At 39.9% G+C, this 15603-nt stretch overlaps 1 protein-coding gene across 3 annotated transcripts in view; it reads left to right on the top strand.

Annotated features, from left to right (window-relative positions):
* The window catches only part of MCM9 (minichromosome maintenance 9 homologous recombination repair factor), a 97143-nt gene that overhangs the window by 74897 nt on the left and 6643 nt on the right, over positions 1 to 15603 (top strand). For 2 of the 3 annotated variants that reach the window (XM_077162765.1, XM_077162767.1), the window contains 5 exons: positions 264 to 438; positions 8578 to 8780; positions 9410 to 9613; positions 10997 to 11080; positions 11575 to 11719. In XM_077162765.1, the coding sequence (XP_077018880.1) occupies positions 264 to 438; positions 8578 to 8780; positions 9410 to 9613; positions 10997 to 11080; positions 11575 to 11719 (811 nt within the window). The remainder of the gene's footprint in view (positions 1 to 263; positions 439 to 8577; positions 8781 to 9409; positions 9614 to 10996; positions 11081 to 11574; positions 11720 to 15603) is intronic. The other variant, XM_077162766.1, reaches the window with a different exon arrangement.

The raw sequence follows: 15603 nt of genomic DNA, 5'->3' as shown, positions 1-15603 counted from the left end.
TTCTTCAGAAGTTTTTAGATCACTAAGACCAGGCACCTACCAAAGAGAGATAACAAATTGTGGACTTCTGGTTGCCACAAAATGCCTGAATATGGGCACTTTGACACCTTTCAGTGACTGGATACCTGAAGCAATTGTCCTAAAGCCATCCTTTTTTGGTAGACTAGAAATAAAAGCCTTGACTCTGTGGCCTTCTCTTTGAAATGTAGGTATTTCTTCTCCTTATGAAAATAAAAGCTGACATAGCCTGCTTGTTTCCTCAGGTCTAACAGTAACTGCTGTAAAAGACTCAGGAGAATGGAATTTGGAGGCTGGGGCATTAGTACTTGCAGATGCAGGCCTTTGCTGTATTGATGAATTTAATAGCCTCAAGGAACATGACAGAACCAGTATCCATGAAGCAATGGAGCAACAAACCATAAGTGTTGCTAAGGCTGGGTAAGAGTTTGTTTTTTTAAAAATTTTTGCTAATAGTGAGATTATTTTATATATTATTGGGGGAAAATGTGAACTTGTTTAACTGTAGGTATGTTTCATCCTCTCAGAAATTGTCAGCTTTCACTCTTCAAACACACATTAAAGTTTCCCCTGATTAGATGGAGGTTTGTGGGGAAAATAAAAATGAATTGTTGGGGAAAAGAAAAGGAAAACTTAAATGTAAGTGGAGATTGACTAAATGCATGGAGGGTTCTCATGAAGAACTTTCAATGCAGGATTCAACTCATTCTCTTTTTCATGAAAAAATCTGTGTCTACTATATGCATACTGCTATGTTAGAAATTTTTAAAGATTCGAAAAAAAAAAACTAGTTTTTGCCTTTCAATAATAGTCATTTTTACATCCTAAAGGAAGGTTGATCATAGCATATGGAAAACTAAATAATATATGTTAGATGAAGTGCCGTTTATAAAATCAGGGGGGCTCTGGGCTCAAGTATATGAGTCCTTAGGGATACATGAGCAATAGAAATGAAAAACACATCAGATTCAGGCTGAAATCCCCTCACCCAGGCCCTGTGGTGGTGAGGGGAAGTGGGCTGCAAAGGCTGACCACCAAACGGGCTGCCAAATCATCCAAGCAAAGGGCAGGGCCAGAACGATCTCATCCCCAGTGCTACTCTTATGGGTGTAGGACAACCCATCAGCTAAGTAGGGCAGCCAGTAGCGGCTTCAAACAGTAGGTATTTGGGAACCAGGCAGACATGGCGTATATAGATTCATTGCAATTTGTTTAAACACACTTAGATTTCCACTAGCAAAACAGGAATGGGATGAGGAGTCGTTATAAGCTCACAAACAAGAAATAACTAGGCAGAGCCATTATCAGATTTAGTCATTCCTTCATTCAATATCAATTCATTAAGAATCTGCAGTGTGAAGAACCTGTCACTGAGACGTTCACTGTTTATTGAGAAAGGCAGACAAAATAACATCAAAGTGATGAGTCTATAATAAAAGTGTTATGAGAGAAGATACTTCAAAATAATTATTGGGGGGTGCACGGGTGTTCAGTGGTAGAATGCCCACCTTTCATGTAGGAGACCCAGGTTCAATTCCCAGACCACGTACCCCCCAAAAAAAATTATTATTGTTATTATTGCTTCTGAACTCTTTTTTTTCTTTTCATTTCTTTTTTTACTTTTTTATTGTATAATATAAAATACATACAAAGGGAAGAAAGAAAAAAGCAATAGTTTTCAAAGCACTCTTCAACAAGTAGTTACAGGACAGATCGCAGAGATTGTCATGGGCCGCCATACCATCATCTCAGATTTTTCCTTCTAACTGCTCCAGAATATAGGAGGCTAGAAAGAATGTATATATGTTATCATCACTTTTTTTCTTTTTTGTGTGAAAAATAGCATATATACTAAAAAGCAATAAATGTCAAAGCACAGCACAACAATTAGTTGAAAATAGATTTCAGAGTTTGGCATGTATTATAATACCACAATTTTAGGTTTTTACTTCTAGCTGTTTGAAGATATTGGAGATTAAAGGAAATATCAATACAATGATTCAGCAGTCATACTCGTTTGTTAAACCCTCCTTCTCTGTATAACTCCATGATCACCTTTGATATTTCTCCTACCCTTTAGGGGTACTTGGGCTATGCCCATTCTACCTATCTCATGTTGGAAGGGCTTTCAAAATAAGGGGTCAGGAAATGGAACTATCTAATGTTCTGGAAAGGCTGGCCCCTCTAGGTATCAGGACTTATCTGGTCCAGGGACCCATCTGGAGGTTGTAGGTTTCTGGAAAGTTATCCTAGTGTATGGAACCTTTGTAGAATATTATATATCTCCCTAGGTGTCCTTTAGAATTGGTTGGAATGGTTTTGGTTGGGGTTTGCAAGTTATGATAGATAGCAGTATCCAACTGAAGTTTGCATAAGAACGACTTCCAGAGTAGCCTCTCAATTCTGTTTGAACTCTCTCAGCCACTGATACCATATTTGTTGCATTTCTTTTCTCCCTTTTGGTCAGGTTGGCATTGTTGATCCCACAGTGCCAGGGCCAGACTCATCCCTGGAAGTCATCTCCCACGTCATCAGACAGACTTTCACCCCTGAATATCATGTCCCACATAGAGGGGAAGGCCATGATTTCACTTGCAGAGTTAGGCTTAGGGAGTGTGAGGCCACATCTGAGCAACAAAAGGGTCCTCTGGAGGTGACTCTTAGGTACACCTATAATTAAGCTAAGCTTCTCTGCTACCTACATGAGTGTCACAAGAGCAAGCCTCAAGATCAAGGGTTTGGCCTATTGATTTGGGTGTTCCTAATGTTTGACACAGTATCAGGGGTTTCCCTGGTGGTAAAGTTTAATAGTTCCATATTTTTCTCCCCATCATTCAAGGAACTTTGCCAATACTTTTTTTTTTTTATCTGCTTAATATATTCTGGGATATATCCAGGCATTACATTAAGCTATACAGGATTAAAGACCCTCATTTTTATTCCAAGCTCCCTGTGTTTATATTGTTTAAATGAGCTATCAAGACAGATTGAGTTAGATTATGTGCTACAGAAAATTAACGTTCTGGACAAAATAAACCTTTCTTCCTTTGGTCTCAACGAGTAGGTAAGGTTCTAAAATATAGACAATGTCTTCCTTACCCCTGTGTTCTGAATTACCTTAACCATACCCTAATCATCTTCGTCCTTGTCTCTGAATACCAGGTTATGCATATATAAAACAGCCTCTAAAAATCCAGAATATTCCATTTATTTTTTATGTCTTTTCCAGAGGAAATCTTGGACATTTTGCAAGATTTCTAAATAATTAACCTTACATCAGTGAATATTGTAACAAATGCTATGAATCTGTTTTAGAAAAGGAGAATTCATTGCAATAGAATAGAATAGATCACTAGAAATGAAAATACTTATTAACCATTCCCACTGGTCTTACCCCGACCTAAATGTGAATTACTATGAACCTCTTGTGCTATCCATAAGTATGTCATCAATTCCAGAACAATTCCAGAATAATTCTGTATCTGAACAGTTCACTTATGGGACCCAAAGGTTGTACAATCTAATCAAAACTACTCTATGCACTGGGGAATTTCTTCTCACACTATCTGTGGTGAGGGACCAGCTGTCTTTTTTCAGTCCACCACAGAGTGATATTTATGAAAAGTACAATAAAAATGAATTATTTAAAAAATGAAATAAAAAAGCAAAGACTTATAGAATGTAAGCACATGTTCTGCTTCCACTTAGGCTATAGAAAGTTGTAAGAGCGTGTCATTCCCATATAATGAAAAAAGCCAGATAATCCACAAAAATCATGACTTTCCCTGAATTTATCAGAGAGCTGAGGTCACACACTAACCAAGGGAATTTAACTCCAAAGTGTGACTTGCCCAAGGAGAGATGAGGCACAAACTGTTTTACCTTTGAAAGAACATAGGAGGAAGAGGCGGATGCCAGAGAAGGGAAGAAGTATGGGCTATTGTATTGATTTAGAAAAACTGGGAGCCCAAAACCCAGGGGAGTTCTCACTTGCATACTCTTCTCCAGGGCCCTCCACTTGGTTTAACTGGTCAGGGAAAAAGAGCACAAAGACCCTCCCCTCCCTCATCTGTCACCCAGGCTTGAAGAGGTGATTAACTACTGTGTGTGTGTGGGGGGGGGGGTATGAGGAACACTTTCTGCTTCCCCAGATCCTTTTCTCTTACAGCACAAAATGTAAACTCACTGTGGGTGGGGAAACAAATTCTTTGAACCCCAGGACCTCTGGGGAAGGTATAGAAGCCAAACCTTTCTGCCTTTGGAAGAGGATAAAAAGTCCTCCCCTTCTCCAGGAGCCAGGCAAAAGGATAGAAACAAAAGCTAGATCTACCCCTGACGGAAGGGCAGGAAACCTCTTAGGAGCAAGATCCTGTCCCCATTCAAAGCAGAGATCTACTACCACTGTAAGAAGGGCAGGAATCTGCCCAAGAACTGCCCAGATAAATTGCAGGGTTCAGCTGTCACAGGTGAGAGGGACAGCAAGACTGACAAGTGCTCAGCCCTTGCCCCCCCATACCAGGTATACAGACCCTGTCTAGCACCAGGAGACGAAGCACCCTGATCCCAAAATGAGCCTAGCCCTCGGTAGCAAGCAATAGCAGTCTGCCCTGGATGGGGCACGAGAATGTGGAGAGAGACCTTTCTGTGATGTTGGTATTCGGTGGCTGCTGAAAGCTGAAGATAGAGTAGAAACACTGAGAATAATTCCCCAGTACTATACTGTACCCCCGCACACAAACTAAACACAAGGTAGTGGCAGTTCTGTGCTGAAAGAACTCGAAAACTGGTGCACCTACAAGTAGATAGCAACGATAGTGTCCATGTCCAGCTCAACTGTGACGGGATTATAGACACTAGCAGCCTTACAGAGGAATAGAATCTTTTCTGGTTGTAAATGCTGTTTATCTCAGTCTCTAATGATGTTTTATATACATACATACACACATACAAACACACATACAAATTGTACCCTATAAATTATGTTCTTTAGGTCTTCTATATTTTTTCTTACCTTGAGAGTGATATGTTAAAGTCCCTTATTATTATTGTCATTATCTGTTTTTCCTTGCATCTTCTGGTTTTTTGTTTATAAATGTAATTTTATGACTTTTAATGCTTTTTAGCCTGAGTTTTACCTTGCCTGATTTCAGGGTCAAAACTGCATTCATATTATTTGCTTTTGCCCAATATCTTTGCTCATCACTTTATGTTTAACCTTTTGATTCAGTTTGTTTTTACATATATTTCATCTATATAGCATAGAGTTGGGTTTCACTTTATGTAAAACCTGAAAATCTTTTTCTTGTAATGTGGGAATTAAGCACATTTAAATTTATTGATAGGACCAATATGTTGAGTATCAACTGTTTCATTTTTTACTAATTTACTATGTACATAAAATATGGTTTCATATGATATCATGAAGTATTGAAATCATCTGTGCTAGACACAGAAAACTTCAGGACACAGTATTAAAAGCTCTGTGTTCTTTTAGCTGCCACAAGAATGCGTGGGGCTTGGAAAGAACACCGTAGTGATTAAGGGCAAAGTCCAGAGCTGGCCTGGCCAGCTTGGAGTCCAGCTCTACTACCTACTAGCAAGATATATTACTAAGCTGCTCTGGGCCTTGGTTTCCTTCTTGGTAAGATGGTGAGAATCATTTTACCTGTTTCACAGGGCTGTTGTAAAGGCTGAACGAATTATTACACGTAAAGTACTCAGGATAGAACCTGGTGTGTAATAAATGCTGTTTTAAGTTTTAATTGTTATAGATCTGCTGTTCCTTCCAGAAACCCTTAGGGCCAAATACATTTTGCTATTCAGATTTTTTTTTTCCTTAGGAAATTAATACAGCTCATATTTCATCTATTATGAGATACATTCAGGGACTGAGACAGTAGTCTATAATCAAACACTTTAATATTTTTTTGCAGTGAAACTTATAAATATTCACACTGACTTGGTTTCTTTGGCTACTCAAGCAAGTACCAGGCAATGGATCAGCTTAAACAATGAGAATTTCTTAGCTCACAGTTTTGAGTCTGAGAAAAAGTCCAAATCAAGACATCATCAAGGCGATGCTTTCCTTCCTGAAGCTGCGGCGTCTGCTGATGAGCAGTTGTCCTGGGCTCCTCTGTCACATGGAAGTGCACATGGTGACCTCTCCTGGCCTCTCCATTCTCATTGTCACTCTAGCAGCAGAAGTTCATTCATCCCCAAACCTACTCTTCCATTATTTTTTCTCTGTCATAATTTCTTTTGTGGCCCTTTTAGTCTTTTCCACTCTCTTAGTAATTCAGCTGTGTCTCTTATCTCCATTTAGATACTCCCAAGAGATGACCAATTTGATATTATCATCCCTATTAGAAGATTTATGCAAGAGTATTCAGTGGCTTCTGGCCAGTTTATGGATTGGCTACCCTTAGGGCAGATGCCAATCTCTGTCCAGTCTACTGCTCCTGTAGGGCAATTTACACAGAAGGGACTGAATGGGTATATGCTTGGTGGATGGCCAGTAGTTGGCCTGTCTAGTACTCTAATGGACAACAGAATCAGTTAAGGGGTAGCAGAGAACAGGTCACGCAACAAGGGTAGATTTCTCCATGCTGAAGTGCTGAGAAACAGTGTTTAAACAGAAAGACATGAGAATAATCTAGTGAATCTGTGTAAATAGGGAGATGCTCTTTCTGAGCTCAGTGGTTTTCAAAGAAACAGAAAAAAAAGGGCAGCAGGGTTTGCAAAGCAGTACAGCTGTCACGTGTTCCTAGTGACATGCAGACACTTGGTCAAGCGCTGTAGAAATTTTTGCAGTTTCTCCCCAGATTATATCTACCACCAATTAATGATCTTTTTCTTTCCTCCAAGTCATCTTTGAAAAAAAATTTTTTTAATTTATTTTTGCTTTGGAGTTGATAGTTTAGTCTGCTTTTATTTTGTATAGTTTTGTGTGGGGAGAGTGCCTTCTTAAAATTTTAGTTGAGGCTGTTATTATAGCAGTTCTGTTATAAAATAGTGGTAGGCAGGGACCAACGATACACCCCTTTGAATTCTCAGCATAAGGATCAACCTATAAATATTTGTTGATCAGAGAGAGAAAGAACAATGAGCTAATTTTACCTAGGACAGAATGTTTTAAAAAATTATTTCATATGTGATTGCATTTTGTTTCATTACCATTTTTACAGCAATTTTTTAATTATAAATGCAAACAGTCTCATTTCAGTATGGGATTGGTTAGTAATCATTTGTTACAATTGTTATTATGGTAAAATTCTGAGTCCTAAACAACTGGCTTTACAAAGTCATTTTGACATACAAAAATTGTAACATAAGTAATGTCTGTTCAGAATTTTTTTCCTTTCAATTTTTTAAATGGAGATTTCTTTTTTTTTGGTGAAAGTGCCTCGTTTGTCTTTTTCAGCGAGTGTTTTTTGTGCCAAGCTCTCTCAATCTCAGGGTGTGATGTAACTGCTAGAACCAACTGGAAATAGATCAAGGGTTAGCAAATTGTGCATGTTTGCTGATGTCACAGGGCCATGATAGCTGAAGGGAGACCTCCCACTGTACCTGAAGCCAGGCGTCGAATGGAGAGCACACACATTTACAGAGGAAAAGTTTTACCCGTCCTACCATTGATGAATTTGCTGTATTACTTTTGAGGCATGCTCACCATGAATAACTTTGGAGACAATGTCTAAGTTATATCACATCCGTTCCCGCCGCTGCTCCTTGTAGGACCTGCATGCCTCTCGCCCCGGACACCCCGGGTCCTGCCTTTTCACCCTGCCCAGCCCTTCCCCTTTCACCCGTCCGTCTGCCAAGCCCAAATCCTCCCAGCAGGATCTGCCTTGTCCCGTTGCTCATCAAAAACTTGAGGCTAAATCAATCTTTAATTTTTCCTGATGTCCTTTCCCTCCATCTCTCTTTCTCTATTTCTTTGGTTTCTTTCTCTTTTAGGAAAGTCAAAACGAAATAAGTGAACACACAGAGTTTTTGCTTCAACCACCCACCACTCTGCAAAGTCCCTTCACCTCCTCACTTCCTTTCCCTCCGCAAATGTATATATATATCTCTCTCTACTTAAAGCATTCCAGTTGTCACGACAGACCCGGTTCAAAAGCTGTTTCCTAATGTTTCTTACATCTTCTCGCCCACCCCCATGGATGAATGCACATCCTCCTTACTAGGAGCTTTATACTTCCAGAATTTACCACGCTCTGCCTGGTGCTGTCATGGCAGCTGGTGGACTGCAAGCTCCTTAGTAAGAGCAGCCATGTTTGTTCTAATTCTGTATCCCTCTTAGCACCCAGCAAAGAAGTCTGTCCATAGAGGAACCCTAAGAAGTGTTTCCTGGACAGTTAATTGTCTTAAAGATAGGCTTGTTTAAATGTACTTCATTTGAACATGGTATTTGTGATACCTCGTATATATTCCACATTTTCTTTCAAATGAGTTTTTCTAGATTTTCAAGGCACAAGAGCAGTTCCTTTTTATTAACAAGTTTAATCTTTTTTTTTTCAAATCTCATCATTCAGTGACTCATAACCCCTCTCTCTGCAGCCTCGTGTGCACGCTGAACACAAGAGCCACCATACTGGCTGCCACCAACCCCAAAGGCCAGTACGACCCCCACGAGTCCGTGTCTGTGAACATTGCCCTTGGCAGCCCACTCTTAAGTAGATTTGACCTGGTCCTGGTTTTGCTCGATACCAGGAATGAAGACTGGGATCGTATAATTTCCTCCTTTATCTTAGAAAATAAAGGTACGCAAAGACACACAAAATGTTCAAATGGACAAAGAGTAGACATTGCCAAAGTAAATTCTCTTTGCAGAACTTTAAATAAATGCCCAAGGTGCCCTGCATGATAGGACAGGAGAGATGCTTAGACAGAAAGCAGTAAATTGGAAGAGGCAGTCAGTGAGTTCCAGAATAAAGAGCAGAAGGAAAGGGAACTTTCTCTGCTTTCCTTAATGAGATTATACTTGTAAGGCATGGTCTTTAGGATGAAAAGGAGATACCTTATAATATATATTTACACACTGGCTCCTGTACACAAAGAAAACAAAAACTGAATCATGAAACAGAATTTTCTAAATGTGGGCCTCCCTTTAAATTAAATTAGATTTACTTATGTACTGTTGTTACGATAGGACAGTCTAGAATTACTCCAAGTAATTTTAACCCTGTAGGAAGCTTAATTTAATTAAGCTTAGACCCTAAGACCTATTCTAGAACTATATGCTAAGCAGAGAACAGGTCTAGGTTTCAATGGCCACAAAACCTGAAGGTCATCTTTAAAAAAAAATGAGTACAAGAACATTATCAAAACCTTTAAAATCAGATGTTTGCCTGTTCTTAGAAATTACTGACCCAACACCTGATATTCGCAGGTTACCCAAGCAAATCTGAGACTCTCTGGAGCATGGAAAAGATGAAAACCTACTTCTGCCTCATCAGGAAGCTGCAGCCCACACTGTCTGACGAGGGTAATCAGGTTCTTCTCCGGTACTACCAGATGCAGCGGCAGAGCGATTCCCGGAATGCTGCACGCACCACCATCCGCCTGCTGGAGAGCTTGATACGATTAGCGGAAGGTTTATTGCATTCAACAGAAGATGCTTTGATTGAGTGCCTACTGTGTGCAGGGCATGGGACTGAGAGCCACGGATTCAAAGAGGAATAAGAATAATCTGTTCTAAAGTGCTCATGGTCCCTTAAAGCATAAAGACTCTGAGCATGGCATTTACAACCTATTTAGAAAATAACTAGTCAGACAGATGGATGGATAGATGGATGGATAGGGAAGGGGAGAGGAAGGGAAGGAGGAAAGAAAGGAAAAAACTGGTAAAAAGTTAAAAGTTGGTGGATCTGTGTATCTGGATGGGGTGTATGTTGAAGTTCTCAGTATGGGCTTTGCATTATTTTTTCAGCTGTCCTGGAAGTTTGAAATAATTAAAAATAAAAAGTTTATTTTAAAAAATATAAGGGCTCTGAGCTATGAAGTCTCTATTTTCTGGGGGCAGATTATAGGTATTGAGTGGAATGCAGAGTCATTAAGAATCTTTGTAACATCTTGAGACCTCCTATAAATGAAGACATCATTCATTTAGAAAGTCAAGAGTTACTAGTTTTTTTCTCTAGCGGCAACTCTGTTAGCATTTGGGTGGGATAGTTAATTGTGTGGAATTGTTTCCCCATTTGGCATCTCTGTTCTTTCTTACTAATTGCCAGTTGCAGCCCCCTCACCCCCATCCCATCATTGTAACAGCCACTTAACAGTGCCTAGCCCTGTCCAATCTCTAAGTCTGACTTACCTGCAAACATACAGCTAACATACATCTCCCATCTTTTTTTTTAACATTAGCTTTCACATTAGCCATTGTTTAAACAATTCTAAAAAATTCACGTCAACTATATAATATATATGTATCATATGATGAAATAATATAAGCTTAATAAAAAGTACTATAAAACAAATGAACTTTATTTTTTAAGGATTTATAACTAATAGGAAAATAAGAAGTGCCCAAAACTCAAGCTAGTTTTGAAAAGCTCATAGATTATAGATAAATAGAAATGCCAGAGATGAGAAATGAGTTTTAATTTTGTGTATTTTTATAATAGGTTAGAAAGTATCAAAAGATGTTGAATATTAAATATATGTTCTTATAGCCCCTTTCTTTGCTAGAGCCCAGTATTCTTTTTCATATAAATACACAAATTGCCATGAGCTACACAGATGGACTAAGCCCATTACCAAAGAAATAACCTTCAAGTTAGTGGAACTTAACCCTAGCTGGATGTAGACTTTTGTGTTTGTTCTAGTAAAATTAGTTTGTGTTCATTTGTAGCTTGTTTAGAAAATATGGTTTAGAGGGAAAGCATCAGGTAGAGAATTTTATTTTATTACCTCCAATATTCATTAAGAAGCAAATACTTCCCATCTTCACAGTTTCCCATGCCTTTTGTTTCCTTAGCTCACGCACGGCTGATGTTCCGTGACACTGTCACTCTGGAGGATGCTGTCACCGTGGTGGCCGTGATGGAGTCCTCAATGCAGGAAAGTGTTTTTCATGTGCCTAATATTGAACTCTAATTACAGACTTTCTTTAAAAAATAAAAAATTGTTAACATATCAAGTGTTATAAAAATGATCATATTCTAGAATTAACGACTCCTGGAAATATATCCAAAGGAAACCATTTAAAAGAAAGGAAATGATTGTCATGGAGACATTCACTACATCAGTGGGTCACTTTTCCTATCAGTGTAAAGCAGTGGTTTGCAGTCCTCTCCCTCCTCACCTACCTGAGGGACGCCCATGCTCCCACTGGTGACAGCGTGTCTTGCTAGTGCAGTGATGCCATCAAGAAATGGGGGAGAGGGCAACTGATACTTGAAAAAGGCTTACAGTGATTGTGATACCTCAGATAGAGGTGTGGGGGTGTAGGGGGTTGTGCAGCAGGCTGGTTTTAGCCCCTCTGGTGTGCACTTACCTCTATGCTGCCTGTTCTGTTCACTCTTCTGGTATTTTCCATTTTCTCACCCCTTCAGGGAGGCGCTCTGCTGGGAGGGGTGAATGCACTCCATACTTCCTTTCCAGAAAACCCTCTGGAACAGTACCGGAGACAGTGTGAACTTATTCTGGAAAAGCTGGAGCTGCATAGCCTCTTGAATGAAGAGCTCAGAAGACTTGAAAGGTGAGGGGGAAAAAAGCCAAGAAAGGTGTATAATGGAAAATCCTTGTTTGGCATATAATGAAACAAAGAAAGTGCAAATTAAGTGAGGAATCTGTCTCTACGTTCTGTAGGGGATTGTTTCAGTTATCTATCAATTACCGTTTTAATGGTCCCATTTCTGGGAGTCAGAAATTTACACGGGGCTTGGTGGGACAGCTTGTCTCTGTTCCACATTGTGTCTGTTGGGATCGCTCTCCTTCACTTTTATCAGGGAGTTCAGTTGGGACTGGCCCATCCCAGCTGGCTTTGGTCATGTGTGTAGTGTCTTGGCTGGGAGGCTCAAGCAACTGGGACCCAACTGGGCTCACTTTAGTGCAGGGTCATCAGAATTCTTGCATGGTGGCTTAAGACTCCAGTAGGTCAAAAGTGGAAGCTGGTGGATCACGTATAGGCTAGCCTGGAACCGGCACAGCATCACTGTTGCCACTTCAGAGGTCAGAGCAAGTCAGGAGGCCAGCCCAGAGGCAAGGTGCAGGGAAACAGACACCACTTCTTGATGGGAGGATGCATGCACATGCAGGGATGGGGAAATTGATGGTGGCTATCTGTGTTAGTTTCAAAACTGCTGGAATGCAATATACCAGAACTGGAAGGGCTTTTAAAAAGGGGAATTTAATAAATTACAAGTTTACAGTTCTAAGGAAGTGAAAAGTGTCCAAATTAAGGCACCAACAAGAGATTACCTTCACTCAAGAAAGACCAATGGGTCAGGAACCCGTCTGTCTGCTGTGTAGTCATGTGGCTGACATCTGCTGGTCCCTTGCTCCTGGGCTCCATTGCTCTCAGCCTCTGTTCCTGTCAGGGTTCCTCGCTTTGCTTCTTCAGGGCTGGCTTTCATCTCTTGGCTTACCCTGGCTCTCTCCAGGTTCTGGCTTGCTTAACATCTCATAGCAACATCTGCTGGGCTCTGAGCATCTTCAGACATCTTTGTCTCTGTTCTCCAAGGGTCAGCATCTGTGGCTTCTGTCGATTCTGATTATCTCCAAAATGCTCCCTCTTTTAAAGGAGTCCAGAAAACAAATCAAGACCCTTCTGGAATAGGTAGGGTCACATCTCAATCTAATCAAAAGATCACACCCACAACTGAGTGTGTCACTTCTCCATGATGATGATCTAATCAAAGTTTCTAACCTACAATGTTGAATCAGGCTTAAAAGAAATGCCTGCTCCCACAAGATTGGATCAGGATTAAGACATGGCTTTTCTAGGCTATGTAATACTTTGAAACAGGCACACCATCTTTGGGGACCACCTTGTACAGGTGCATTTCCTTGACTTGCCTGTTCAGTGAACCTCATAGAGAGCATTGGCTGGTCCTTTACCCCACAGGATCCATGTTACATGCAGAGCACTAAGTTAGGCTACCCTGTTCTCATACCCAAGACACACATGTGCGTGGAAGGGCTTTATCATGTTTGCTACCACCACTTCCTCTTCTTTTTCTTTGACTGTAATATAAGTAGACTGGTGTTGTTCAGAGCGGTCACCTGACTGCTATGAAGAAAGAAGTTGGACTAAAGAAGTGTGAACCATTCCAATCCAGACCCAGAAACAAAATATTTTGTGTGAAAGCACATGTATGAAGGAGTCTACATGAAGAATCTTAGCGTTTATTAATTTATTGTATTTTTCTCAGTTTTCTCCTGAGTATAATAATATTTGGTCACTAGTCTTCACGTAACCCTGGTGAAAGGAAAGCACAGGTGGAAACTAAGCCCAGGCTGGTTTCAGGCAGACTAAGCTAGCATGCTGGGAGAATTACAGAACTAGAGATAATGGGCTGACTTTCACCTGGCAAATGCCCTTCTAGTTCATTAGTAGCAGCTCTGGCCCCACCTTCAGCATCCTGGTTTTCCTTGCCTACGTTCCCAAATTCATGGTTTTTAAAAATTCACATATTTAATAGTCAGACTAAAGAAATCCCCAGTGAGAGTGACGCATTTTATATTAAAGAGGGAAATTTATTTTTATCCTATAGGGTGATAGGAATGACAGAAGCAATGTTTCAAAACTTACTTTCTATTGACCTGTTAAAATGTGGGCAATAGGCATGTAGGACACAGCAAAGGGATGGTCACACACATTAGGACAAGCAGCCTCCATCTAAAGGATTTTTGCCTAAACTCTAATGTTTGCAAGCTCCTCTAAATACATTAACGTCTACAAAGCTGGGAAAGGCGTGAGGAGTGGCGGTTTACCCATTTGAATGTCTTTATTTAACCAGTGTGATCAGACGATGAACGTGAACGGCTTGGCAATTTGCTGCCTGAGTGTGGGTTTTGGTGTTGATCCTGAAGCCAGGGTCTGGCTAATGGGGGGAACGTGGAAGCAGAGCAGCCGGAGAAGGGGGATTTTGGAACCACACTGGGACTGTTGACGGTATTAAGTGAAACCTGGACAGTTCTTTTCCTCGAGGTTCCCGTTCTCTCACTCCCCTCTCCCAGCAGCATTCTCTTTCTAATTAATAAAACTTTAGCACAGTGTTTTTGGGGAGGTTTGGGGACGGGTTTTATTCTCCTATAGCAGGTGCCGGACAGTCATAAACTTGTACTTTATAAAATCAACTCCCAACCCCCCCCCTTTTTTTTTCGTCTCTTGGTTCTTTTTATGACCCAGAGCTTGGTGCTAAGAGCAGAGTTATTCCTTGAGTTGTTTACGTTTTGATATAGCTGGTCTTGTTCAGGGACTCACTGGACTTGCTTTTTCTTGGGAGAGTTTGCTCATTTTCACTGACCCAAGCTCCATAAGCTGACGGGGGCCAGACTTAGGAAGGAGGGAGTGTGAGGCTCGGAGTCAGTGTGGTGTGACAGAAAGATGGCAAGTGGACTTCCTAAATTCAAAACACCCCTCCTGGAGAGAAGGGAGAGAAGAGAGAGAGAAGAGTTTGGCTCAAAATGTTCTTTTTTTACTAGTATTTCTTTGTAATGTAGAGGCGTATCCCTTTATGCCCCTCAAAACAACAAAACCGGCTTCACTGCAAATGAAAGTGAATTACCTCCAAGATACAACCTAAAGCTAATCTTATCAAGTGAACAAAACCCAAGTAGCATATGGGCATTTTTCCCCTTAGAAAAGAGTTCTCTGTTCCTTAAGAACACATCATTATGATAAAACCATTTGTATTCTTAGCACAGTTTTCTTCTGGGAAATGCTTTACTAATGACAGTCTGTGCCTTAACTAGTGGCCATTCCACCCACCTTAAAGCTGAGTACAAAGATGCTGTCTTTAAGAAAGTGTAGTAAAACTGCAGAAATTTTATGTAGGGGGAGAATTTAATCCCTGAAGCAAGAATTAGGCTAAAATAATAGGATTAAATTATTCTTCCCCATTAATTCCTGTCTTTTAGGACATTTTCATGAGCGCTTTAATGAGTATGAGTATCCCAGACCTAGATTTGATGCTGAAAATATACTAGATAGTAGTAATTTTGAAAGATATTTTTTTGTTTAGCTTTGGCTCAAATTAGTAGCAATGAGCATGGATTTGCTGCATTGATATTTCCAAACCTACTGTGAATGAATAAAATTCAATATTTTTACAATAATTTGTGTATGTGTTTTTCTATTATACAGGCAACACATGTTCACTATAGAGTATTTTAAAAAGAAACAGTAATAAATTTTTAAAAATCATGTTTTAGTCTTAATACCCAGAGATATCTACCATTAACATTTTAATGATTTAAACAGATTTAAATTTAAGGTGCATTTAAATTTAATGTATTTTCTTCTATTTCTTTTTTTTATAATTATATATGATTTTTAGAATAATTCACTCATCTGCTTTTCAGTTCATTCCTTTTCAGATTTAGTATATGGAAGCAGGGTCATATTAGACTTATAAT

This window comes from Tamandua tetradactyla, chromosome 5 (genome assembly GCF_023851605.1).
Source record: "Tamandua tetradactyla isolate mTamTet1 chromosome 5, mTamTet1.pri, whole genome shotgun sequence".
Classification (NCBI taxonomy): domain Eukaryota; kingdom Metazoa; phylum Chordata; class Mammalia; order Pilosa; family Myrmecophagidae; genus Tamandua; species Tamandua tetradactyla.
This window is presented reverse-complemented; position numbering and strand designations above follow the sequence as displayed.